General features: G+C 31.8%; 1 protein-coding gene across 1 annotated transcript; it reads right to left on the bottom strand.

The window, feature by feature from the left end:
• Positions 1-27,851, bottom strand: LOC136988109 (protein FAM98A-like). The gene is made up of 11 exons (XM_067285930.1): positions 27,660-27,851; positions 21,722-21,867; positions 21,552-21,608; positions 19,388-19,465; positions 19,187-19,269; positions 13,092-13,199; positions 12,819-13,016; positions 8,885-8,984; positions 5,123-5,205; positions 2,031-2,118; positions 1-1,204 (listed from the first exon to the last, which is right to left on the bottom strand). Exons 1-11 carry the CDS (start codon positions 27,698-27,700, stop codon positions 1,101-1,103), a joined length of 1,086 nt encoding a protein of 361 aa, XP_067142031.1. The 5' UTR covers positions 27,701-27,851; the 3' UTR covers positions 1-1,100.
• Between the last annotated feature and the right edge of the window lie 30 nt (positions 27,852-27,881).

Below are 27,881 nucleotides of genomic sequence, written 5' to 3'. Positions count from 1 at the left end.
TTATTTTTATTTTTTTTATTAAAGATCTTTACATGACCTTTCAAATAACAAAAATTTATAAGTTCTTTCCTTTCAAAAACATTTACATAAAAATATAATTAAGACACAAAAAATCATTTGACATAAAACCAGAGCATTGGCTATCGGTTGGACATTTCTCTACAGCCGTCTAAGTGAAATTTACCATCTTTGTTGACAAGGAACAATCATAAAGTATATCATTTGCATTTGTCAAATTCTTGAGATTTATTCTGGATGAAAAATTTCACGGGTATACTTCAAAATAAACAATAAAAATAGTGATACAGCAGTATGAAATCAAGATAATTGCCAAGTCAAATCTGTCACCTGTCAACTATCTTACACTAGAAGAATCCATTTTAAAAATGGTAAGACATTAAGGAAGATGTTTTGTAATTTTTGGATACATTTAATCATTGTTTAACTACTGAAATGTGATTCTTAATGTAGAATGTCAAGTTTACATAATTTGGGTGAAGCAAATTTCAAAAATATACAAAAGCATTATGTCTATAATTCAGTGTTTGCTATCAAAATTGCTTTAAAAATTTGAATTAAATACAATTTTAAGAATTACGTTTTCGTAAATTTTGATGTAAAACAATTTACAATTAATTAAAACTCATTCACATCTTAAATATATTTATAATCGGCATGAAAATCATTAAATGACAGTTTCGACGGTCTCGATATGTTGTTTTACTAATTGTTAGAATAATTCTGTCGTCGAACAAATATAAAATCATACATTTTGGGTTTATTATTTTCTTTGGAAGTATTTATCAATAAATTAAATTAATATAAATAAAATTTTCATAATTACAGACATGTTTACCAACTGATATTTTTAAAATTAATCATTGAATTATAGATTAATCACTCTGGTATATTAGAATTATTTAAATAAAATTTATAATGAAAAAACTAATAATTTAAATTTGTTTACTTAACAAATTCATTTTAAAAATACTTACATATTAAAATGTTTTCTTTATATTTTAATATGTTAAGTACATACTTAATATTTGTATGTAGCAAGTGTACGAAGTCAAATTCACTAAGTGTATAAAATATATAATTTAATTTCCATAAGAACCTGCGGCATCGAACGCGTGCCTCTTGTTTTTTCCAAACTTTCCTCCTTTGGCAGACCATGCGCCTCTTCTGCCGCCTCTTTCCCTATCTAAAAAAGTAATAAATTATTAATTCTTTTGTATCTAACAATTTTTAATGTTGCATTAGAATCTCGACTGTCCGGAATCTCGAACTCGTACATTACGGCACAAGATACGAGAATGCAGTCCATGTTTTGTGCAATGAAACATTTAACAAAAGTAAATGTCTAAATAGAGGTTCTGAAAAGCCAAGATTCTATTGTATCGACAATGCACAGATGAATCAGAAAGTAAGTCCTACTACTCAAGGTGATAAAATCATTGAAATTTCAGATGTGCTTATATGTATGGGGAATCTCATGTTTGCGGTCGCATGATTTAGAACACGTGCACAAAATGAGTAAAACTGTAACACTAACGTGCTGACCACTTGGAATATTATTTTGTGTAGAAGTATGAGGAGTAATGTGATTTGTGTGGGCATACTGAAGAGTCTTGGCTGTGAATAGCCACCAATAGTTTGAAGATAGATATAGTTGAAAATGCACAGAAATGCTATACATTTCGATACGCTGTTGCTGTTAATTCATGGCACAACTTGTAACAGGCTATTAAATTTATCAGAGATAGTGACTAACACCTACCTTTAGGCAAAATTACTTAAGATTTAATTATTAAATAGTAGCCATATTATAGCCCAATATAATCCAGTAGATTGTTTGGTCTCAGCTAAAAATCAGGTTATCAAATGTTTATATTTCAATTTATTCTACTAAAATCTCTGTTTTGATTTATGGCTACTTCAAATATACTATCTGATTAATTCTTGTGCATATTAAACAATAGCTTTCTTGACAGGAATGTAATTTCTAATACAAAGTAACAACAACATACTTCCTGCCGGGCCTTCGGTTCTCTTCTTCCAATTAGGCATATCCCTGGCAGCATACTGTTCGTCGGGTCTTCCTCCTCTGTCCGGTACCTATTTTAATGTATTTATTTATCTTAGTTTATGGTAAAATAAATGTATTGATATGCAATTTGTAAGAAGCTTTACAAATTATGCAAATTCAGCAAGATATATTGCAGTTTATATGCAGTAGGCTCAACTTTATAACAACACAGTTTTATAACTGTAAACTTTTCATTATGATTTATGAATGATCAATTTAAATGACAATACTTTTTATCACTGACCATTTCAGTTCATGAAGAAAGCCAGAAAATTCACACAGTCGACCCATTAGTCGGGTACGAATTTACAACCGACTAGTGTGTTTGGTGGTTATTTTATGCTCGGCCACTAAATTTGAGCGATAACAATGGTTTGTTTAATGGCAATTTTTAGTGAACTAATTAGAATCATCACAGTAAGAATTTGTTGAGTTGCGATATTTAAGAATTACAATAAAAATAAGAATCTATTATAATATGTAGTATAGTGTTAAGACAAAATGATTTGTACAATACCACGGGCAATTAAATATTAAAAAAGTTTGGCTATTCAAATTGAAACTGAATCAATTCTATGTTAAAAAAGATAATCTATTTTAAAGTGATAACACTTTTATAATCTTTTTTTACCCAAATTCCAAATAAATTGAGTCGATTCTACCAACAGTGAATTGGATGGCCGAGGTCAAAAAGGCTCCAGACCCAAGTTCGAGTCCGAAGTCAAACCTCGGGTACCAGGAAGTCGGACTAAGCATGCCGGTCTCGTCTCTCGACATATGCCATCCACATGTAGTCTGACTAAATGTACGACAAGCTTCTTAGTACTTTAAGTGCAAAGAGGATTAGAAGAGGAAAAAGATTTGTCTAGAAATGATTTATATATGATCTTAAATTTTTTCTATATCAACTCTTATACAGTATGTAAAATACTTAGCTTAAAATCACTGTGAAAAAAATAAATAGAAATTGCAGCACCAGGAATCAATGAATTGTTACAAAAGTTTTTGAACGATTGAGCCTATAGAGCATACAAGTGAAGCAAGCCAGGGAGAAAGCCCCCTAGTAAAATCTATAATTTAATTAATTAATAATAATAATAAAATAATTTTAAATATATAATCCAAATCATCTTAATCATACTTTAAATCAAGTAAATGATCAACTACCATCCACACAATCTATGAGTTATGAATTTAAATCCCAATTTGGATCAGTTTTTTCTTCTAAATGTTTCAAAAGATATTAATTAAAATTAATTCTAATTATTAAAATAGTTGCAAAATGTCTTATATCTATGGGCTTCTCGTGGCTCTTAGGTGACAACAAACTTTATTGTTATTGTATGTATGTGTGTATGTGTGTGTCTTTGTATATATATATATATATATATCTTGTATAAAAATAAAAAATACATATATCACACACAATACCAGGATAAAGCTTGTAATCGGCCGAAAACCACGGACAGTTGATATAAGATATCCCTAATTTGTATAGTGAATGATCTAATGATCTGTATGACTATATAGTTATATCTACAAAATGGATATTCAATCTATTATCAATCTATTTCTAGTCATACTTATACGAAGGCCCGACAGCCAAGACGATTAAGGCATCAGCCTACTAGTTTGGGGAAACCGGAATCAAATCCAGGCAAGCAACTCCCCAGAAATTTTTAAGGGAGACAGTCTGCTCCAGATATATGAGGCCCCCGTCCTTCTCCACCCATCTGCCTCCACCGTAGGCTTGGCCGAATCTGTATTAGGTATTAGTGTCCACAGAACGGAAAGAGCAAAAACATCCAAGTTACGTAATAAATTAATTAATTTCTAGTCTCGACACAGTCTGGAAAATATGACAAGGTTGTGTTTTGTTTGATTTAAAAAAATTTTTAAATAATAAAAATAACTACTTGATTAAAATATTTTTGAGTTTTAAAAGGGAACCAACACATTATAAATTAGAATTTAAAAATACAGTAATTAATAAGTTAGCTTCTAACATTAAAATAAAGCAAATGCAAAAATGTTGTCATTCAAGCACTTTTGTTATTTTATAACAGAATACTCTTTTACTGTTTCCAAAGATATTACATAGCAAAAGAACTTCAAAGTAATGTTTTTTGTTTACTATTTTCAATACCAAAAGTCGCATTACTTAATTTTACTTCCATTCTTTTATCACATTTGCATGTACTGTACAAATTTGTTTGATTAAAATTTCTAACTTACAAAGTCCCCATTTTTGGTTCTTAAACAAATTTCAAATTTTTAAAGTGCAAATTGTTTAAAATAGGCTGTTAGTTTCATTGTATTCATCAGAATTTTTAATTTGTTTTCATCTATTATAAATGCTAGTACTAATGATTCGTTCCATAAAACATTGCATTTTTTACTACCTTCTTTTAATACAGAAATACTGCATTTTGAGCATCTTATGTATGATAAATATATAATTTTAAATCTTTTTTCTTATTGTATTGTATAGGGTGTTCTCCTCAAATGACCCTAGTTTTAAACTGTTCTGTAAAATCCATTTGTTCAAATATGTGAATAAAATGATGCGTTAGAGAATGTTGGTCAATATTCCAAGTTTTGTGCGCCACTACCACGTGGCGGCAATCTGGACCTCCATTGCAACATGGTCGTTACAATGGGCGTTGGAACCATTGTAAACCGGGCGATAGGACAGATTTCTCAATCGCCCGTCATCATCTCTTTTAACTTTTTGTCAAGGATTGTGTGTATGCTACAGAAGTCCTAGATGTCAGAATCCCACGTTCGAGGGCATAATTCCTTACACGATGGCTTAGATGGGGGCTAAAATCAAATTTAGGCCATATATATGTCGGTAATATATGTAAAAATGCACCGATTTAATGTAGTAACTAACTTTTTCAGACACACTCTCTATTACTATTGTCTACAGTACCACTCTCACATTTCCCAAAATTAATCCATAAAACTAGGGATGTTTCAGAGGAATGGCCCGCATTATCTTTTCAAAAAATATAACGGTCATTTACTTACAAAACCAATCATGTGCTTGTAAACCTGATTCTTTGCGTTCTTTGTAACTTCCGTAGAACTCGTCTTCTGAATTGTGGCACAATCTGTATTGTTAATAAAAGAAAATTTATTATATATAGCTTAACAAATTTCTTCATTTATTATAAAAAGAAATATTCAAAGATTTATAATCTAATAGTTCCCAATTAGTAGATATGAATGTATTAATATATTAAAGTATCCCAAATAAATTAGCCTAATTTCTATCTTCTTTATTACTGACTGAATGAGGTTATAAACTTGCAAATGCAAATTTTTAAAAAATATCTATTTGAAGATGATACCAACTGCCATGTATCATAGCCATAAACTATTATTCTGCTCTATAAAGTCTTCTACTAATTCCCTGTTAAGCATTTGTATGAGAAGCTGCTACAAGAATGCTCTATAAACAGTTTCCTACAGACTGATTTATAACAATATAGCATCTTTTATGTATCTTCTTTCACATTATTTTGTGATTTATATTAACAAGGATAGAATAAAGTTCATCAATCTTACGTAAGCTTTGCATGTAAGTGAGAAATTCATTACTAATGTTTTCAGTCTACACCTAAGACCTTATTCGGGTAGATTTTACCAAAAAGCGAATCTTTCCGGTATCGGAGTTCTAGATTAGAATGTATGGAAGAATCTACGACGTACTCAAATTCAAACGTTTTTCTCTTTAAATTTTTCCTAAATATCCAATGGAGTGCATCTATTCACAATGCATTGCCTATTATAATGATAGGTGGAATATGGCCTGTCCTGCTCTTAAGAACTGTTTTTCTTATATGTTGCAGCTGGCCTCGCCATTCTATTAAATTAATCTTCTAATATGGCATTCCATTGGATAGTTAAGAAAAATATAAAAAGAAAAACGTTTGAATTTGAATACATCAGACATTCTTCCATACATTCTAATCTAGAATGCCAGTACCAGAAAGATTCAATCTTGATAAAATCTACATAAAGACTGTCTTAGCTTTAGACCAAAAATGTTGGTAATGAATTTCTCACTTAAGTGCAAAACCTACATAAGATTGATAAACTTTATTTTGATTTATGCCTTGTTATTTAAAGATTAAAAAACAGCATAATTTAGAAAAATATTATTTTATAACTAACAAGAGCCAAAAACTAAACAGCAAAAAAAAAATTAACAATATTGTTCAAGATGCAAAGTCGATTAATGTAAAATAATAGCAATTTTTATCAAATGATGAATACAAACTTTAAAACGAAACTTCCTTACAACAATTTTTGACATTTTATTAGTAGTCATCTAAATATTAAAATCATCTAAAACTAGACTCTTCAATTATTTATTGATAGAAACTCCAAGATAATAAATATAAATTAAAGCTCATAAAAATAAAAGAAACACTAAAATAACACGAAATGTATCTTTCCACTTCGTCGTCCTTTTTCATACCTCGGGAATGTAACGGTCTTTCAATAAACACAACCTTTATCTTGTAGCTTCAAAATAAAGTCTTGAAGTTTTATCAATGATACGTATTTTTATTGTGTTGCTGCCAGAAGAAATTTTTTAATCGGTTTTGCATGTCGAAGCAGATAAGAATCTCAAGATAACGGTCGACTCCGCCAAAATACTTTGTCGTGTTCCTAATGAGTTCTAGCATAATGTTTACAAATTATGTCAAATTAATTTAACATAACTTAGCAATTTGGAAATATTCTAGAATTAGTGTGGCCAAACCTTGTCACAATAGCAGTCGTACACGGGATCACATCCTCTATTGCAGCGATTCTCAACCCTCTTAGCTCTGCGACCCCCCAAATAGTAAATATAAATAAAATTAATATTTTGCGACCCCCTACTCAAAGGAATAATAACCAATTAAGAAAACAATTTGCTTTTGTGTGTTTCTAACGTAGATCCACGTATGGAGAAAATTTTAAATGAAAAACAAATGCAACCATCACATTAATTTCTTTTCTTTACGTGTGTACTTATTGTAAGTAAAATGTTTATAAGTTTATAATAAATGATTTTTTTCTCATAAAATGATTTCATTATTGTTTCGCAACCCCCCGGTTGAGAAACGTTGTTCTATTGGAATGCTTAATGGAGAGCCACATCATCTATTTACAGTATTTTAACTAAACATAATATAATTATTATGGTTACTTTATTTTACTGTACTTGATGGGCTGATTGACTAGATAAACAATCATTTAACTCCTTCAACTTTACAAACGTATCCTAAGCTTTCAGTTGCCTGTTCAATGTTAAGTTGTGAATTACATAATATAATACAGTGGAACCTCGCTTAACGAGCATAATTCATTTGAGAGCCTTACTCGTAATGTGAAACAATTTTTCCCATAGAAATTAATGTAAAATATGATAATGCATTTCAAGCCGAAAAAATGATCAAATGATTTATGTGTAACGTTTATTCAAAAAAATTGTACAATAAACACTGTTAAGAAGCGTGAATCATCATCATCATCATTTTTTCTAGCACGAATGAACCAACCTGGAATGAGAATTCAATTTGCAGAAACAAAAAAAAAAAAAATCATAGCTAATATGTTTGATAAACACTCCAAATGATATGCCAAATTCTTGGGTTATGTAAATACTATAATTGAATATTAGAAGTTAATTTGACTAGAGGTAGGCAGTTATGTTTCCATCTCGTATTAAATTTAATAATTATAAATAGTTAATTTTTAATTCGGACATTTCTAAAATTTAACTTGGAACCGGTCATTAAATTTAATGACCCAAGAATCTGGCGTATCGTTTGGCGTGTTTATTATATAAAGGGCTATGGTTGTTGATGTTTATAAATAATATGTGTGAATGCAAGTTTGGAAAAATATTGATCACAAGTGACACTAAGATGCTAGCGGAACGAGTGCTAAACACAGAGTGATGGAACATGCTGCATGCGCACAATTCGGGACTTCCCCTCTCCTCGTCACTCGTTATGCGAAATATTGCTCGTTAAGTGAGGCAAAATTTTACAAATTGTTTTGCTCGTTATGCGAAATACTCGTTAAGCGAGGTTCCACTGTATTCAGAAAACTTACAAAAACATTAAATATGTGTAAATAGTATGTACCAATGTCTTCCATGTGAGCATAAAATTGCTATAACAGACTTATCATACAGGAAACAGCAAAATGGTATAAAAATAGGCTTAAATTTTTATACCATTTTGCTGTTTCCTGTATGATAAGTTTGTTATAGCAATTTTATGCTCACATAGACGACATCAATACAGTCAGGACAAGAAGCATTTAAACCACATATACCAAGTTTGTAAACAGAAATTGTATAAATATATGGAAACTGCAGTAAAGATATAGAAGAGCCACATGTCGCTCGCAAGCTGTGATTTGGCCACTGTGCTTCTAGAATAGCCTAACTTATATATATAAATAAAATAAGCAATTTAAGATTAAATTGCATCTACATCAAAGTGTTTTATTACAGACAAATCAAGCAAATGTAAAATAGTACAAGATAATTCTAGAGAGAGACTTTAATCTCCGTAATACAAAGAATCATCCCAAGCTGTAATTTTCAGAAAAAAGATTCAAATTCCATCATTTCTGACAATGGATTTAAATCTCCATCCGGTATCAATTCTCTTAATGCTACGATCTCAAAAGGACAAAGAGGTTCAAGTTCGTTGCCATAGCTTTCCTTTATCGTCTTTGAAAATTTAATAAGTTTAATTTATGTCTGGGAACTAATCTTACCTTCTCTTGCAATTAATACGTCGGAAATATGCACGGAAGGTTTGATGCATAACGGCTTTCTCAAAGGAAAGAACACTTTTTCGATCTGATCTTCTTTACCCTAAAACATTTCATTCAGTTTTCTATTACACAACATATCATAATTATATAAGTTATGCTGCAATAACAAATTTAATTCATTATAATTACAAAAAAAATATTATATACATTATTTTGTATGTAAATATTTAACTACTAAATAAATTATATAATAATGTTGAAATTTGTTTCCATTGTTTCGTCTGAAAAGTGAAATTTTATAAATAATGACAAATTCACAAGAGAACCGTTAGATCTGGTTTTGATGACTTAAAATGCCATTGAGTCGACCAGTCAAACCTGCAAAAAGACAAAACTGTTCACTTATCTGTCTGACACCAGAAATGGACACTTTCTTTAACTAATAAGAAAGTTTATGTATACTAGTATGCAGCGCCGTAACTAGCTTTTTATGCGCCCGGTGCGAGCATATGTGACTACGCCCCAAAACTTGGTCCAAGTCATTTCTGCATGCCCCCCCCAAGGTCTACACCCTGTGCCTGGGCAACGCCGGCACCGCCCTAGTTACGGCACTGCTAGTATGTTCCAATCCATTCAAGTTAACAATAATTTAAGAAAAATAACATTTTGTTGATTTTTTTGATGTAAAATCATCTATTTATTAATTTAAGATGTCCATCATAGACCATAAATGTCCAAAAAACTACATAAAACACTGATTGTAAAATTAAGATTGCATTATTGCATTTGTACTTTGTAGATGTTTGATTTGTATCTTTAGTGTCACGTTTAACACGATATGGTTAGAGACCTATTTCAATTGGCAAATCGTCAGAAGAGTCGACTCGGACATACCGGTCTTGCAGGCTGGCAAAATGGTAGCGGGCAGTTTTTGTCATTGTGACAACCATCAGATGACACCAAAACCAGGTCTGTGAATCCAGTCTCACTCTGTCAAAGATTACAAAGAACTTTTATATTTTTAATATTATAGAATCTTTAGAGATCGTGTTTCTACACATTGTGTCTTACATATTCTAAACTGATTTGAGTATATTCTGGTAATTTAAATCCCCAACAATCCAAATCTTAATTTGATGGATAAGAAAGGCCAAAGAAGGCCCATAAAACTATTATTTTTGTTAGTTTCGTCAAACAAAACTGACAACTTTTTGTAAAAAACATTATTTTCAACTTAATTAATTTGAAATAAAGTTATTATTCTTAAATATTTGAAAAATAACTTTTATTATACTTCCCGCTTCAATTTTGATAATCCAAACACTCAAAATTAATTCATTTTATTGCCAAAAGTGCACTCTAGAAATTGAGAAATAAAAAATATTACAAATACCTGCACCGTATAATATACGGTAAAACTTGCAAAACAGCTGGAACTCGACGGGACTGCTTTGTTTTTTCACGGTCACAGGTTTGCCTTTGATGGGATGTAGTCTTACCACTAGCCTACACAGATACTCCAAAAACATTTCTTTATGCTTTTATGGGAGTGAGTGAAAAAAATAATTATTTTTGTGCTGCAATTTGAAAAAATTGTAGACCTATAAATTCCCACTGTCATCCGTCCGTCCGTCCTTTCTTAATCTCGAGAACGGAGTCGGATAGACAAAAGCCGAGACGAGATACGGAAAGCTTAGGGGCAGGAACCCCCGTTTAATTATGTAGGAACTTGCGATGCAAATTGAAAGTCATATTATTTCAATTCAAAAATTTTCCCCGAAAAGAGCTAGATAGATGACTGGCACAACTCTATTGCTAAGAGAAAAAGTATGATGTACAGGTGCAAGACACTATTAATTTAATTAAAATTTACATTTGTTAGAGATGTCTGCATATATTGTACAGACTTTACATATAAATAAGTGGGTCGAGTTCACTTTTTAATAAAACAATCCAATATCAATGGGCCTCAATCAAAATTTTCCTTAATATAAACAGAAAAACGGAAGTATAATGGGAATCGACTGATTTTGAAAGATAAATCAGATTTCTAGAACAATTATTACATCCCAGGAAATAAGCTTTCAATAATAAATGAAAGTGATGAATACACCTTAGACAGAATGTGGGTGTGTTTAGTATCCGTGTGTGATTTCTCCCCTTCATCTATCTCATAAAAACTAACTTCGGTTAATTCTATTCCATATATTGTTAGTATAGCTTTCCTCTTTCATTTTTTTACATTCACTTGTTATAATTGGGAGAGACTGTTAAGCTTATTTTCTTATTAATTTTATTGTAATGTAAAAATGCAGAATGCAAAAGTTTCTGGCTTTTGCATCTATACTTCTGCTATATTTAGGTTGTAGTAGCACAATTTCTTTAATTCCATCCACATCTCACAGACTCTGGCTTTCATAGAACTCTTATTAGTTGAAATTAATATCTAAAATACTATAGTAGAAATAACAGAGACTTATCACACTGCTACTGGTAACATCAAAATGACACTTCTTTCATAAGAATGCAACAACTGATGATAGAAGTGTCATTTTGATGTTACCAGTAGCAGTGTGATAAGTCTCTGTTATCTCTACTATAGTATTTGAGATATTAGTTTCAACAATTTTCGAGACAAGAAGCTCTTTTATGACATTTAGGTTAATGTAATTGTTTTACTGAAAAATATTTAAATTTTCCAGCTCTGGAAGGTTTTGGCCTTACTTGGGTTCTGACTTTTGCAGGTTTTACTGAATAAAATTATCTCAAATAAAACAAAATTCAAATTATTTGTTTAACTTTGAATCTTAATATTTACTGTATTTGCTGAATGTAAATTCAGATGCATCTTTTTCAGGTTTTAGTTTCTCTGAAAATATGATGTATCTTAAATTTGACATATGTTGTAAGTAGCGATCTCTAGTGCCATATATCTCGAGATACCCAAGAAAAGAGGTATTCAGATCGCATACAGGAGATGTCCTACCATCTTTAACATCCTTCGTAATGGAAAAGACCCCCCCATACAGAACAGACTCCCTAAAGTAAATAGTATTCCCATTAGGGATAACAGGTTTGATAGGAACCTCATTTACATCGGATCCACAAAACGCTCCTTGGAAGTCAGAGTGCAGGAACATATAGCGGACATATACGTCATCAGAGAAACACTTCCGCCCTCGCCACCGACCCGGACATTGTGGCAGCCTTCCACCGGGCAAAACTCGTACACACTACATCACACAACAAACACCTTAAGATTTGAATGGCCTCAAGCCACCTTAAGTGGGCTTGAGGCCATTCAAATCTACAAATCGTCCTTCAATGAGAACTGCATTAATTTTAAGGATGAGTTGGTTCTGTCGACAGCATGACAGGCGTCGATGGACTCCAAACTTTAGGGTCATGGTAGGTCAACTAGACGAACACACATGCGTCTCATGTAACACCTTATAATTGTTTCTCGAATTTCCTTTAACTGTTCACTGTGTCCCATCAGTAATTCGGTCTCGCACCTGAGGAAGAACTGCCAACAGTTCAAAAACGTTTGTGGTGATCAGCATCCTTTGTTTTTTTATATCACACCAGTTATAGGTTCTAAGAGTGCAGTATTTTACACATTCCGGTGTTTTGCAGTGTAATGTACTAAAATATTTCATTATCATTTAACAAACTTTATATGAAATTTGAACAGTTATGGCTTGAAAATAAAGAATAATTGATGTTAAAAGCCATTAAATGCATCTATTGAAGGATCCAAATTAAATTCCAAATAGAAATTTTAATTTGATTAAGAATTGTAATTAATATCCTAAACCGAGATATGAATTGAGATCGGCAAGTCAGAAACGACGTTTTAACATGTTTTATTGTCAAAACATTTTTCAGAAAACAAAATGAAAGCAACAAAATATCAATAGAAAAAGTAGCTTACCTTTAATCTTTCGCCCCATTTACAGGACTGGACGGTGACATCTAATCTTTTTAACAACATTTCGCGCCTTGTATAAAACTCCTCGTGCAGTTCTTCTTGCAAATCTTGCAATTTCAACCACTGATCCCTCGTTAGTTCGTCGTTTAATAGAGAAACGCTGAGACTGTCCTTGTCAATTCTCGATAAACACTCTTTTACCTATTATTCAATTTTCAATTCGTATGTTAAAAAATAACTTGTTTTTCTAAAATGCTTTATATTTTAATATCTCACCTTAATTTCTAAATTGTCAAAGAGTTCTTGATTATTAATATTTTCTATGGGCAAATTTACGTCGAATATATCAACAATGGTCTTCAGATCGGACGCCGTGTTGCTTTCCTAAATTATTTATATCATTAACACAATTAATAATTCTTTTTGTTAATTTAATCTTCATAAAAATAATATTTTAAACTATTTATATATAAAGCTAATCTACATATATTATAAAACAAAACTTCACACAAGCTACTCTACCAATTATGCTACCTGGACCTTTTTCCAATCTTCTTTTCAGACCAATTAAGAACTGGAGATCCGGATAGTATAACCGGTAATGTATTGCATGGTAACAGGAGTTACAGGTTCAAGTATGGCTAATTATTAAATTTAATACATGATGGCAACTTAGTCATCTACCTTTAGTCCAAATTATGTATCATTTGTATATTTAATTAGCCAAAATGTAACCAGATAACAAATCTGGCTTGATTACACAATTAGAAATATGATTAGACTTGGTTTCTTACACGATTAAACTAGAATAAATTCTTCTATGTCGACAATGGCAGCCATTGCTAAACGATGTAGAATTTTATTAAGACCGTATACAAGAACATTGACTGGTTTGTAAGTAAAATTGCCACAGTTCATATAGAAGGGAAAAATTTACTTTTGTCTAGTCTTGTATTTCTGTTTGAAGAAGTTATTTTCTGGTAAAAGAAGTCTAATTTTTGTGTGTATTGTTTCTGTAATCAAAGTTTTTTTAATAAAATCCAGTAGCGTGACACAGCATTCTAGTAGGATGTCAGGTACTGTACATCTTTTTGTTTAATTCCTTTTTGCACTTTATCTAATATTTTATTATTTTCTTCCAAAGAAAACTGCTTTTGTTTATCTCTATTTTTTCTCGTAAACTTAAAAAGAAATAAACTAGAGTGATAACATCAAAACAAAACCATAACTAAGGATTAAAATTAGTGTTTCCAGTTTAACTAGACATTAAAATTACTGTTGCCAGACTGTTAGACATAATATTCATCATTTACTAATACTGAATGATTTATGCATTTATAGATTCCATTAGAATGAAACTATTCTTTTGTAATGGCCAGAATTTTTATTATGTTAAACTGGAATTTTCGTTATAATGGTATTCGTTAAACTGAAACATTTTTGCATTGAGAATAGGAAATTGGTAGGGGATTCGAGATATATTCGTTATACTGAAAATTTTGTTAAACTGGCATTCGTTATACCAACATTTCACTGTATATAGATATATAAAATAGGTATACAAATAAAATGACTTACCGATAAAAATTCATAAAACAATTTTTTGATATACGTATTATTTTATCATTTTAGAGACAAAAGCAAATCTGCATGCTAATGAGGTATATATGCTCATTTATTTTTACATAAAAAATTAAATCTTAGTTTAATATTTGATACCGAAGGATGTAGGATATTTTTGACATTTTTCAGAGTCGACCGACATTCCGATTGTATAATTTTCAATGCCGAAAATCCCGCTCCGTATAAATATGTAGTACAAAATTTTACCGTCGTCAAATTTTCACAACCCCCACATTTGGTTATGCAATCCCCTTTGGGGTCACAACCCACAATTTAAGTAACCCTGTTTTAAATCAACAAAACTTTAATGTAATGGGGAATCTAGACAAATTATTTTATAAAATTTTGTGAATGCCACAAGTGCAACTTTTTGAATAATTCAAAGTATCAAATCTGCATCTGTCAAATGTCAACACAATCCAATTTTGTATTGAAAACATGGCACAAAAATCATATTCTCTATCAATCCACAAAAGAAAGAATACTTAATTTCGTTAAGTATCACAAATATCATTCTAGGCTATCTTTTTTTCAATGTTTATGTAATGCATGGAGTAAACTTGATGATGCCTGAATGATTTGTTGCATTGGTCACAATAATAGTGAGTATTTTTATTTATTTATTTGCTTATTTCGAGTTTTAAATGTTATCCCTAGAGTCTTAGTAAATAATTATTTGAGACTTTTTAACAGTGGCATGCCGTCATTGGAAGCGATGGAAGCGCCGATTCCACCTTCCAACGACCTTCCCTTGTATTTTATAAAATATAAATTTTCATATTTTAACGTACTTTGCATTAATTAAAATTAATATTTTATTATAACTGCATTATGTATCTTTTGCAAATTTCTATACTACATGTGAAAAAAACGATAAGATTGCTATTGTATATTCGAATGATTCGGTGGCGGAAGGAGTGTCGAAACCGGGTCAGTTTCCAATCAGCCAGATCATATAGGCATTGTCACATGCGGTTTACAGAGCACCAACCTCACCCGGTTTAGCTGGTAGAAGCGACACACGCGTAAAGAGTCCGACTTTATATCCCGGAGTGGTTGTGGACTGTTAGCCGCCTGCTAGATATTCGGCCACCCTTGCCCGATTATGTGAATCATGAGCAGACTCGGCGCCGGATTAAGCCTCTAGCGGGCCCTAGACAAAATTTAAATTGGGGCCCCATTTAAATAAGTTGCTTCTAAACAAATCTTATATAATGTGACATTAGCGTAGCTAGCATCGGTGACACCCGGTGCGGATATCGTAGTGTCACCCCAAGTCACACTGTAGTGTCACCCTTTTTAACTCTTTTATAAAACACTATTGAATTGTAATATCTTCGCACTCGACTTGAACGCTATATCGAATATGCAATGTTGCGACGTATAGGTGTAGATTTAGAAAATAAATCATAACCATCCATACATCGGTACTACCACGAGGCGCGGACCTAGGAATATATCTAGATGGCACGAGATCCCGTGGCGTTACTTCTGACCCACGGGAGGCTGTTGACCTTTTTTTTTCTTTTTATTTTATTTTTTTTTTTTAGGCAATGGCTAGTCGAGAGGAGCTTAGTAAGAAAAGAATTGTTAAGTACGGCATTTTCTGTCCTATCGAATTTCTTAAATTTAACTCATTTTCAAACAGAGAAATCTTCTGCACTAAAGCCGGGCCCCTCCGACTTACGGGCCCTAGACATTTGCCTACTTTGCCTATTCGATAATCCTACCCTGAGCAGACTAGATCAACGGCGGACAACCTCCGGCCTGCGGGCCAGCTATGGCTAACGAAAAGTTTCTATCCGGCCCACGAGATCTTTAATAGATTATTAAATTCGAAAAATAACTAATTAATAGTTATTTTTCCAATTCTTTGTAATTTTCGAAAACGATAAGAGAAATAAATGTAGTAATTAACTTTTTATTTATTTATTTCATATTTGCAGACTAAAAAAATTACGAGTCACAAGAAGGCGTCAATTAACTACTACGGCCCACGGAAAAAAACGTAAAATTTATTCTGGCCCACCTTATAAAAAGGGTTGCCCACTGTAGACTAGATTTATAACTTAACCCAACCGATAGGAATTTACTGGCATGTTTTTATGATAGTTCCGTATAGTTGACAGGAGTTTTAAAAAACAATCCATTAAAATATTTGATACATTTATTCTGCGTTTATTCCGCTCTCCCATCTTATATTACTTACGGATTTCAATGTTAAACCGGTGATATTACGATTTAGTATGTCCCATCTGTAAGGGGATGCAGAAAAAATGTGTACAATTCTAGTACAGTGATAAAAAATTAACTGTTACTTTGGCTGCATCATTTACAACCAAATTTAATGAATGAGACGTACAATGGTACAAAAAAAGCTCTAGAATTTATTTTCCTTAAATTTACGATTTATGTATCTGTTGTCATAAAAATTTCTTTCCACTTCTTTCCCAAGACTACAGATATTCGAGTACAAAGTAACCGGTTTCGACTTATTTCTATTTAAGAAGTAGTTAAATAATTAAGCGATTAGGGAATTAGAAACATAAATAAAACCCTGATGAAAGAGCCGAAATTTTACTTAAACAAAAGCTTAACCGAACCAATCTCTGCCGAGTACAGTGGGGTCTGATCTCTTCGTAATATTAGATGTAATAAAGACAGAAATTTCTCCAGTTCAATGAGAGTGACCGAAAAGTTGTAAATTTTGGAAATTTCCGCGAACACTCGGTCCTAAAACCAATTAGTTAGAAAACGAACGACGGACAATCTGTTAAGTTTAACATATTTAGATTTTTACAGCTATGGTGTGAAACGTTTAAAATCTACAACAACCTTGTCGCGTCCTTTGAGATATACTAGTAATGCGACAAAAGAGGCATTTGACATTGACCGGTATCGGCACCCTCGGGATTTGGCATGCACACACAGCACACCTACCAGGACGTCTCTGATTCCATTCATTAGCCACTCGTAGGGAGCTATTTCACTAAGTGGATTGTTTTAAGATTTAAAAAGTAAAGAATATTTTGTTATTTTTATGTACGTTTCTTCACAAAGTTATATTTAATTATAAGTTTCTTTAAAAGTATATTCATACAATTGAAGAATTTTTTGTACTAGGCATGTATATTCATCACACATTTTGTTTTACCAAGTAAGTTTTTCTGATAATTTTAATTTTAGCCCTTATATCGTGGCTAGTGATTCAAAAATTTATTTAAAAAAGTTTTGGCTCGAGACCATATAATGAAAAAGAAAACATTATTAAAAGAGAAAGACCGATGCCTAAATTAAATATAAATACGTCGACAAAAAAATTTCGACATTTTGACGATAAAATTTATGACGAATGACGATTCTTTCGTAAAATTGAAGCAATTTGGAAATCAAAGAGGAATAGAATTTAACATTGGTAGACAATATAAAATAAATATTAAAAATTATAACGAGATAATTACGATTAATAGGTATATCTAAATTAATAGATGTTATATGTTTTTTCTCAAAGCGAGAATTGGCATTTAGAGGGCATAGGAAATTTATTGAATCTAATAACGGAGGTAATTATATTGAACTTTTTTACTTATTAAGTACGTCGGATAATCTATTAAAAATACATTTAAAGAAGTATACGGTTTTTACTGGCTTATCGAACGAACGAATACGAACGGGCCCTGACGCGCAATTAATTGATAGCCCCTGAAAGTCGGCTTCTTACAGAAACACAGCTTCCCTATCATCAAATGTCACGGCACGCCACTGCTTTTTAAGTATTTCTTTCAACATATATTATCTGGCCAACTTAGCAGCAACCCTCGACACAAGTGAATGTGTGCATACCAAATCAATAAAACAGAGGTGGTAGTGCTTTTTCAGATACAAAAGGGAATATTTACATGTAGAAAGAGAACTGTTTTTGGAAGAATAAAAATACTTTTAAGTGGCATGTCACTTTCTTCTAAGGAAAATTGATGTTTTCTTGTAAAACAGACAGTAATTTATGAATTGACAGGACTTCTTTCTCTTCAATTTAGAAACCTGGATTATTCTAATTACATCGCAATCAAAGTTATCTAATGCCATTGTTTCTGGAATGCCCTTCTTTGAACTCTTTATTGGAGAAGTAAAATTTAGCTCCACTTTGCTGCCTGCTTGTTTGTAAATCTTTTTCATTGCCAACAATAATACAAAAAGACAAATCAAATCTCGTGCTAAATTTGCTACTAATAAATGCACACTTTAGCTCAGCTCCCTTTCTACCTACTGCTCCTCCAAGTCCAAGAGAGTTGGCAAAATGCCACCGACGGGCACGTCTAAGCTGGCCGAACTATAACATGGAAGTAACACACTGGCTAACCAATGTCATTGCAAGTCTCCTTCTAACAAGTAAACTCTATTTGATCATGCAGTACCCTTATAACAAAAATGTGTTTATTTACAGCATAAATATGTACAACTCCACTAACTACGAGACAACTGTATGCTTTGTTTAGACTATTAATGGAGATTATTGTTTGTTTGGGAAAGCATACTTCCCCAAACAAATGAAAATTTTCATAAAAGCTAACAAACGTAAATACACAGGTCAAAAATGGAATTTGAACTTGCAATCTAGAAAACTAGAACAATATCTTAACATACACAATTGCCATTTTGGAGTATGCCGAGATATTGTTCTCAATTTACCAGATTTGGAAATTAATTTAACTAATACATAAATTATTAATTTAAAAAAATTCACATACAATTTCAATTTCCATTCCTGTTTTTTTCTCATTCTTCTGAACAGAAACGATCCTAGCAGCTTGTAATTCTGTACATAAGTAATCTGGAAATAATTTAAAAAATTGATTTGAAAAAAAATAAATTTATCACAAATTAAATTTTTTAAACTGATTTTAACTCATAAAAATTTAATTTTTTTCAATAATAAAAAGCGTGATTACCTAAAAGTAATAATCTTTGTTGTTCGTTCTCTAATCTCTGATTTACCGGACCTTCTGTTAACGATTTATACGGACAATCTGTTATAAAATTCAAATATTCTTTATAGTATTTCATAATTTTAAAATAAATATACTTATAATAGACAAAAACAATACTCGCTTCACCCCTAGAATGATATATGGGAGAGAAATTGCACTTAACCGACGTCAAAACTTTGTATTTATTAATACATGTTTTTAACATTGGTTAAGTGTGATTTCCCTTCCAAATAAATATACTTATAAAAAAAAAGTTATCAACTAAAAAAAATTAAAATACAGAATCCTTCGAAAAGAATGCTACCATTTTAAATTATTATAATTATATTAATTATTTAGCAACATCATAATGTACATTAAAATATTGGAAAACTGCTTCACATTTGCTCATTACAATTTCTTGATGCGTGCACGTCGTGTCACACGGCACGCGTCCGATCGATACGTAAATCCTTCCTACATTCGCTACAGTATATCTGTTATCACTTCTCCCACAGCAGCCACGATTGTACGGCTCCTGCAGATTTTTGCCAACCACTCGAACAGTACTTGCTCCCTCTGTGGCACTCGGGATGGAGCACTCCATTATATATTCGACTGCCCAATGCTCGACACTGAGCGGCAGCACTTAAAGACTATAATCAACTCTTGGGGAAAGGACTGGCCCTGTAGTTGCAACGAGTTAATCAACGAACATTCCACTTATGTCTACTTCAATCAGCTAGTCAACAAATACTGTAAACTTGCAGCTCTCCACACATCAACTAGCACCTCCTAATAGCCATGTCCTCATCACTGTATTATTATTACTTTTAGGCGATTCCATTTATGCATTTAACCTCTGACATGTACAGTATTTGTCTTGTGTATTGTGTCCCAAATTCAATACTTTGTATTTAATGTCATTCTTATTTGTTACGCGATCTCTAGAATGTAATCAAACTGTTTTATATATCACATTATGTATATAGTGTTCCATATCTTCTGTCTTGTCTTACATGTCATTACCTTGTATATATCAGATTTGTATCGATTATCTTGTTTGCTGTGTTTGTACGCTATCCCTCTAACTTTACCGTTGTACACATTTTCAATGCATTTTCAAACCGGTTGTGCTTACGCGGTACCGAGCTTGTACCTTTGTACGGCAATAAAAAACTTGAACTTGAACTTGGCTTCTACAGAGTTTTCTTGTTGCACAATGATGAGCAATTCCTAGCTTTACAAACTGCAGAATTTTTCATAGTTTTATTGGCAGTGTACAAAAATTATATTTTAGACAATAAACAAGTAAATGAATGGTAAGGTCTGCATCGAGACCAATTAAAAAATGCAACAGATGAATTATCATCAATTCAAAAGTTAAAACTGTTGATTAAAGTTAAACAAATAATTATGAATATCTTAAAGAACCACCAGAGAGCTCCAGCAATGACAAAATAATTCAATTTACAATATTATAATGAATTTTTTTAAAACTTTCTGCCCTGCAGGCACTAAGAGAGCCTTTCTCCATATTCGTCATGGGTTCGGCCAGGAACAGAATGGGGTGACCAAGTAGCGAGGAACGAGATACAACATATCTGGAATGGATCATCCCAAAAAAGTCCCGGAGCTACTTACCCAAATTCAATCCAGGGTCCCCAGAGCAATAGGTCACTGCATTAATCACCTTGGCCACTCAGCTGTCAAGTCTAGTCAATCCGTATTAAAATACAGTGAAGAAAAAGTTTGTATGGACACGTCAATAGTAGATGAGAGAAAAACTGAAAATATCGACGAAACTAGATTTTAGGAATAGAAAACCCGAATGCAAAAAACAAGCCAAGTAAGAACATCTAACGACATTTACACATGGAATTATTATACCACCGACAAAATATCTTCAGGAAAATGTAATCAAACGATACAGATAAAACTGGATCAAGTGGCATAACAATGCAAACTGTTAATATAACATCATTAAAGTTATTTCTAGTTTCGAATCAATGCATTTCATCGTCAAAGAGATTTTAATCTCGATATTTATCATTTACTCGAAGTCAAAAATGACCACAACATGTTATTTTACAGTAAATTATCTTTTATTCGATTAATAATTAAAATTGTCATTATATATACTCACTTAATTCTTTTAAAAAAGAACTTGCTTCTAAAAGAAAAGAACTAGAATCTTCTGGATCTGAAATTGAAATTATTATTTAATTGACTATGAAACAATAAACGTTTCTATAATTATAGTAGGCAAATCATTTAATTATAATAAGTAAATTAAAATTATAATTTATTACTAACCTAATATAGAATTTACAGAATCTTCCAAATTACATAATGATTGTAATTCTTTAGATAACCATTCTACCAGCTGAGTGTATTCAATACATTTTGGCCCTTCCTTGACATAGTCTTTTAGAGCATTTTCATCTATCTTCATCTTGTATCTTTAATAAAATTGAAATATCAAAACTGTTAACATCAACTGACATTTCTTAAATTTGACATTCATATGATGTTGAAAATTATTATAATAATGATAATTTATATTTTTATAAAATCTCTTGTTTTATATGTTTTGGATGAAATGAGATGTGAAAATTAACAACCACTTTTTGATTTTCGTGCCAATTTTCACTTATGCATATTGATCAATTCGTTAACAAGAAGCGCTAACACACTATAGATGATACCTACTGACCTTGTTACCCATATTGTGGACAAACCTGACCGATAGAACTGGCCGACGTATAGAAAGAAGAGTAAATTATACCCAACTTGTAATAATAAAAATTCAAGAAAGTCCAGAAGATAAGTAGGTGATGTGCAGTCATTTAACAAATCTTACATAAATTTCTTTTCTCAAACTGTTGACATCTGATAATAAATGTTAACAGTTTCCAATCCTTCTTCAATATTCAGATGATCTGTACAGAAGCAGTGACTTCGCTGTTCTGTACTTTTTCTAATAATATTAATATTTACACAATTCAGAGCCACATCAGAGCCCTTGAAGTCCTGGAAATATACGGAGCCAGCAGGACAGGGATATGTATAAATGCCAAAGATGGCAATGCGCTTTCCTATGCTTGGCACTACATATGTGAAAAACAACAGAACGTTAACGATGCATGACACGTGCATAGGTTCAAATATAATTTAAAAGCGAAACGTTCGTTCTAAGAGTGGAACCCAATTGTTCTTATATCCCGAAGCAGACCTCGATTGAGACCGAAAACGTTTGTTTTACAAATAGTTAAGCAGTACCGGACAATAAAGGTTAAGTGAGTACGAGTTTTTTCAAGATTCTGGTATTTAGAATAGAAGATTTATGATTTACACAATTTCATGAGATTTACTACTAATACATATACTAATACTAAAGAATAAAGCAAATTAAATTAAATTTCAGTATTTAAATGCATATTTACATATTCTATATAGAATTGTGATTAACTTATATATATATATATATATTTCATATATATTTAAACAGAAACTTTTGATCTCATGGTCTGGGTAGTATAAAAGGCAATGTATCTACATAGTAAGTAAAAGTTACAGGTTTAAGTTTCACTCCAGGTAATCTTTTCTTCCAGAATAGTCTTCATTAATTTATATATTTATAATTATTAAATATAATAAAAATGGTTTAACTGTCTACTTTTAGTCCGAATTATGTAATATATGCATAATTAATTAGTCAGATTCTAGCACTAATAGTTAATCAGGCTCTATCATTCAATTATTATTATGAAATCAGGTTTTCAGTTGTAGAATCAAAACTGAAATATTGATATAATGAATCAAGCAATTATCAAGCTACAATTTTTGACAACAAAAAAGTAATTCAGAATAAACACATCTCATTCGTATTTTTTAAAAATAAATTCTAGACTGAACATGAAATATATTTGTCATCAAATGATAGGAGTAGATAAATGTTTTCATTTTTCTAATAAATGTAATAACAAATCTAAATTTCCATTTTTTTCCTCCTTTATCTTTGATAAAAACTACTTTATTTATAATTTTTTTAAATTAAAAAAAGAGAGAGAATAATTGTAAGAAAAAAGTAATAATAAAGCTGATATTCTTTAAATGGGTACATTCCAATGTGTATCAAACAGCACGTCGGTGGACTGCAATGTACTAAAATGCAGTGGCGTGCCGTGATATTTGATGATAGGGAAGCTGTGTTTCTGTAAGAAGCTGACTTTCAGGGACAATCGGTTAATGCGCGTCAGTGATGGCCTAGGGTCCATTCGTACGTCCATGGTGGCGGAGGAGACAAAGACGACAAGTATCTGATAAAAACTGTTTACTTTAACATAAAATAAACATACACTATGTACAAAATAGTTTGCTTTAGGACAATCAGCCGTTCCGTCTTGGCGTCGATGTGGTTCTTTGATCGTCGATCGAAGGTGGCCCCGAGACAGTGGCGCCGACGAGTCTGTAAGGGACAAGAAGACTTCGTCCATTGGCGTCGGGGACACGGTCTAAGTCTGAAGTGGCACGGGTTACAGATTGGCACAATAAACGAGAAACTGCTTTTTTTTGCACGTTGACACATGGCGTTTTGGTTATTCGGAACGTTAACCGAGTGCCAGGTGTCTTTGATTGTCGGGGATTATATCGATCTCCGTTCTTTCTTTCGTCCATTTTAATTGGACATTCTCCCTCAATCACGCTTCTCGAGTGGCTGGTCCCTCGTTACTAAGCGTAACGAGATTCCTACCTAGAGAGCCAGAAAGGTCAAAATTGAAAATGAATTCGATCTTCCACTGATCATAAGACGACTTCCTTCTGTGATTTATAATTTCTGCGTCACAGTTTGATATATCTAAACAATGGGTGTCCCACTACAAATGATTTTTTCCTGTTTTTTTTAAACTAATAAATTTTTCTCTAAATTAACCGATTTTTCGCATCTTTCGTGACAATTTGGACCTGTCCGGAACCTCACATTTCTATAAAAAATTTTAAACAAATACTGGAAATGACAAAAATAAACAATTTATGTATTTTAGTTCTAAAATACAAAAAATACATACATAATACAAATTGATGTGATATAAACAATGATAGAAAAACTTGTTTTTTAATTTTTTATAAACTAACTCTATTCGACGAATTTTTTTGCAACATTGTTAATTTCTTTATCGTAAAAGTCACTGGTTGTCGACTCCATCGACGTATTTAAAAGCTCTTTTTCTATCGAAAGCAATGCTAGCGACGACAATTTTTCCTCCGACCGAGTGTTCCTGGCCAATGTAAGAATTTGCTTTGTGGTCGAAAAACCGCGCTCGACAGACGCACTGGTAGATGGTACCGTAAATATTAATGATATTAAATCATATAATTCTTTTAGTATATCTTTGTTCAGATCATCATTAATTATAATACTTTTTATGTCTAAGAGTTATTTGTTAATATAGTCTGGACACGAATATAAATATTGCGATTCACTAGGTAACTTAGATAAATCAAAAAATTCTCCATAAAATTTACTTAATTTAAAGAATTAAAACTCGCTTGGGAAAATTGTTTTTCATAATATTTAAAATTATTAACATCTAAAAGTGATGAAAATTCTAAAGATTTTATGTCTGAAAATCTGTCAATATAATTACAGTATAATTAAAAGAAAATTATAATTAAATATAACTTTGCAAAGAAATGTACATAAAAATAACATTGAATATTCTTTACTTTTAAAATCTTAAAACAACTCACTTAGTCAAATAGCTCCCTACCGGTGGCTAAGGGATAGAATCGTCGGAAGCGTTATGGCGTGTAGCATCCACCGGCTAAACCGCCAGAGGTTGGTGCTCTGTAAACTGGCTGCTTTACACCATTCAAATATTTTTGCCCTGGAAGCTGTCCCGTATTCGACAATACGGCGCTTCCATTGGGAATATGCATACACGAATTTAGATTCGAATGTACAATAGCGATCTTATTGTTGTTTTTCACATATATTTTATTACAGATTTCTATATGAAATCTGTAATAAAATATGTGTGAATAATGCTGTTATAATAAAATATTAATTTTAAGTAATTCAAAGTATATTTAAATATGAAAATAATCGCGCAATATGTATTTATATTTTAGAAAATACAAGGGAAGCGGCGCTTCCACAAGTTCCAATGATGGCACGCCACTGCTAAAATGTGTTCCGACATTTGCCAACGAATTCGTTGGCGAAGCAATCGATATACATTGCACTAATCAGGCTATAGATATGATGAGCCCGAAGAAGCAATACATTCACTCCACAATTATATCATTAACAACATTTAAACGACTCATCTGTATTAACCCAAAGTTATGTTCACAAAATAAGTCTAAAAATGTCAACATAACACCGTTTACTTCCTCTGTCTTGTTTGGTTATCAGATAATCCGGTAAAAGCTTATTAAACTATTCACCAGTGTATCGACTGTGGCTAAGACCGATGCATACTGGAATGTAGGTAATATTAGCATAATAAAATTACTATCTACTAGGAATATTCTCCACTTTAATTACAGTGATCTCTTACTAATCTGAATGCCACTTAATTCAAAACATTTTATTCATTATGTAAGAGTGCACTGTATTCATTTTTTACCAAACTGTTGACAATTTAAGATCACACTGAACCCTTTAGATCAGGGACAGGCTATCTTTTTCTACGTAAGGGCCACATTTCAAAACTTTTGAACCGATGCAGACCACACACAAGAGAAAAGTGAAAAAAATGCTGATAAATCACAATTATGAATTCATATATAATTATAAATTAGCATAGGTGTGCTTAATTTAGCTTCTGAAACTGATGTAAATGTAATATATCGAAAATATTTGGTTAAATATTAATCACTGCTAGTTTTAAATTAGTTTCAACGTGTCTGTTAGCCAGTTTCTCGTTTTAATTTTTACTAAATTTATTGCGGAAAAACTATTCACATACATAAGTTGTAGAAAATAACATTCGAATTTTTGCCGGACACTTCCTTAAACTGGAAATTGATAAATTTATTCATATTTTATGCGACGCAGGCCGCAAAAAATATTAATGCAAGCTGCGGGTTGCCCATCCCTGCTTTAGACGATCTTAACACCAATCTACCAGCAAGACTGTCTTGTCTGTTCATTATTTTTGTGAAATAAAAACTAAAATAAAAACTAGTCAAATTCGTTCATCCTTTAAATTCTGCTTTTAACTTCACGTTTTGGTTCTTGTTATTAAATTATAGGGAGTATAAAAGCTGTTACTACCGAGATACCAAAATTGAAATCAATCAAAAAAAAAAATTACATCATTTCAAGATATTGTCACAACTTAATATATTTTGACTGTTGAAAATAGATTTAAATGCCTTAAAACAAAATACACAGTTTATTTTATTTAAGAAAAACCCTACAAACAAAAACTTCTATATCCCATATTTGACACTGCCGTATTTAAGCTGGCTTCGAATCTGGAATGTTTAAATCTTATCTCGACCGTTCACTCCATCAAATGCAATATCGTGTATCCAATTTATTGAAAAATGTACACAGATTGACATATTTTACACAATTTGGTTAATGTTACCTTAGGTGCCAAGATGGCGGCTCGTCTCTGATTCCAGCAAGAAAACAGTGGGACGCACGTTCTAACCTAACCTAACCTATTCTAATAATTTGGTTGCAAATAGTTATGGTAATTTATTAGAATTGGTTAGGTTAGGTTAGGTTAGAACGTGCGTCCCGCTGTTTCCTTGCTGGAATCAGAGACGAGCCGCCATCTTGGCACCTAAGGTAACATTGACCCAAAAGGGAATCAAAATTAGTAAAAAAACGAATAAATAACCAACAAAATTGGAATATTTTGTAATAGTTACACTGATAAAAGTGAAGGTCAGAGCATGATGCAACTTCACATTGGTTTGCTTTAACACTTTTTAAATTTTTTTGCCGAACAGTAAATAATATATATTACAGCATTCAAATATTGTAAACATTGTCTTATATATTTAAAAAGCCTTAATAGACAGAATGTATTCTCTAAATTTCAAAGTTTTATGTCGGAGAACGAGTTTCTGGGTTAGAGTCGTATCGAGATATTTTATTTACGCGCTTCTCGATGTATACAATTTACATGTGAATAACCACGTGGTCGGATCGCGTATCCGTTTACGCCTAACCACACGTATAAATCAAGTAAAACACTTATAAACAAACTAAAACTTAATAACGACTCACCCTAAATCCTCCAAAGAATCTAAAATATCCATTTCTAACATTTTCAATCAATTACAAATGGTTTCATGCGTAGAATAGTGCACTCGAGCGTTCGGAATATTACACTCGCTAATACAGCGGCACCGTAATGAATATATTAAAAACACATCAAATTTGAAATAAAATTAATACTTATAACCGAATTTAAATAATTAATACCTATAGAATTAATAAATATATTTA

This window comes from Centruroides vittatus, unplaced genomic scaffold (assembly GCF_030686945.1).
Source record: "Centruroides vittatus isolate TY-2023 unplaced genomic scaffold, ASM3068694v2 scaffold_3046, whole genome shotgun sequence".
In the NCBI taxonomy this organism is placed as follows: domain Eukaryota; kingdom Metazoa; phylum Arthropoda; class Arachnida; order Scorpiones; family Buthidae; genus Centruroides; species Centruroides vittatus.
Note: the sequence above shows the minus strand (reverse complement) of the source record. Positions and strands in the feature narration are given on the sequence as shown.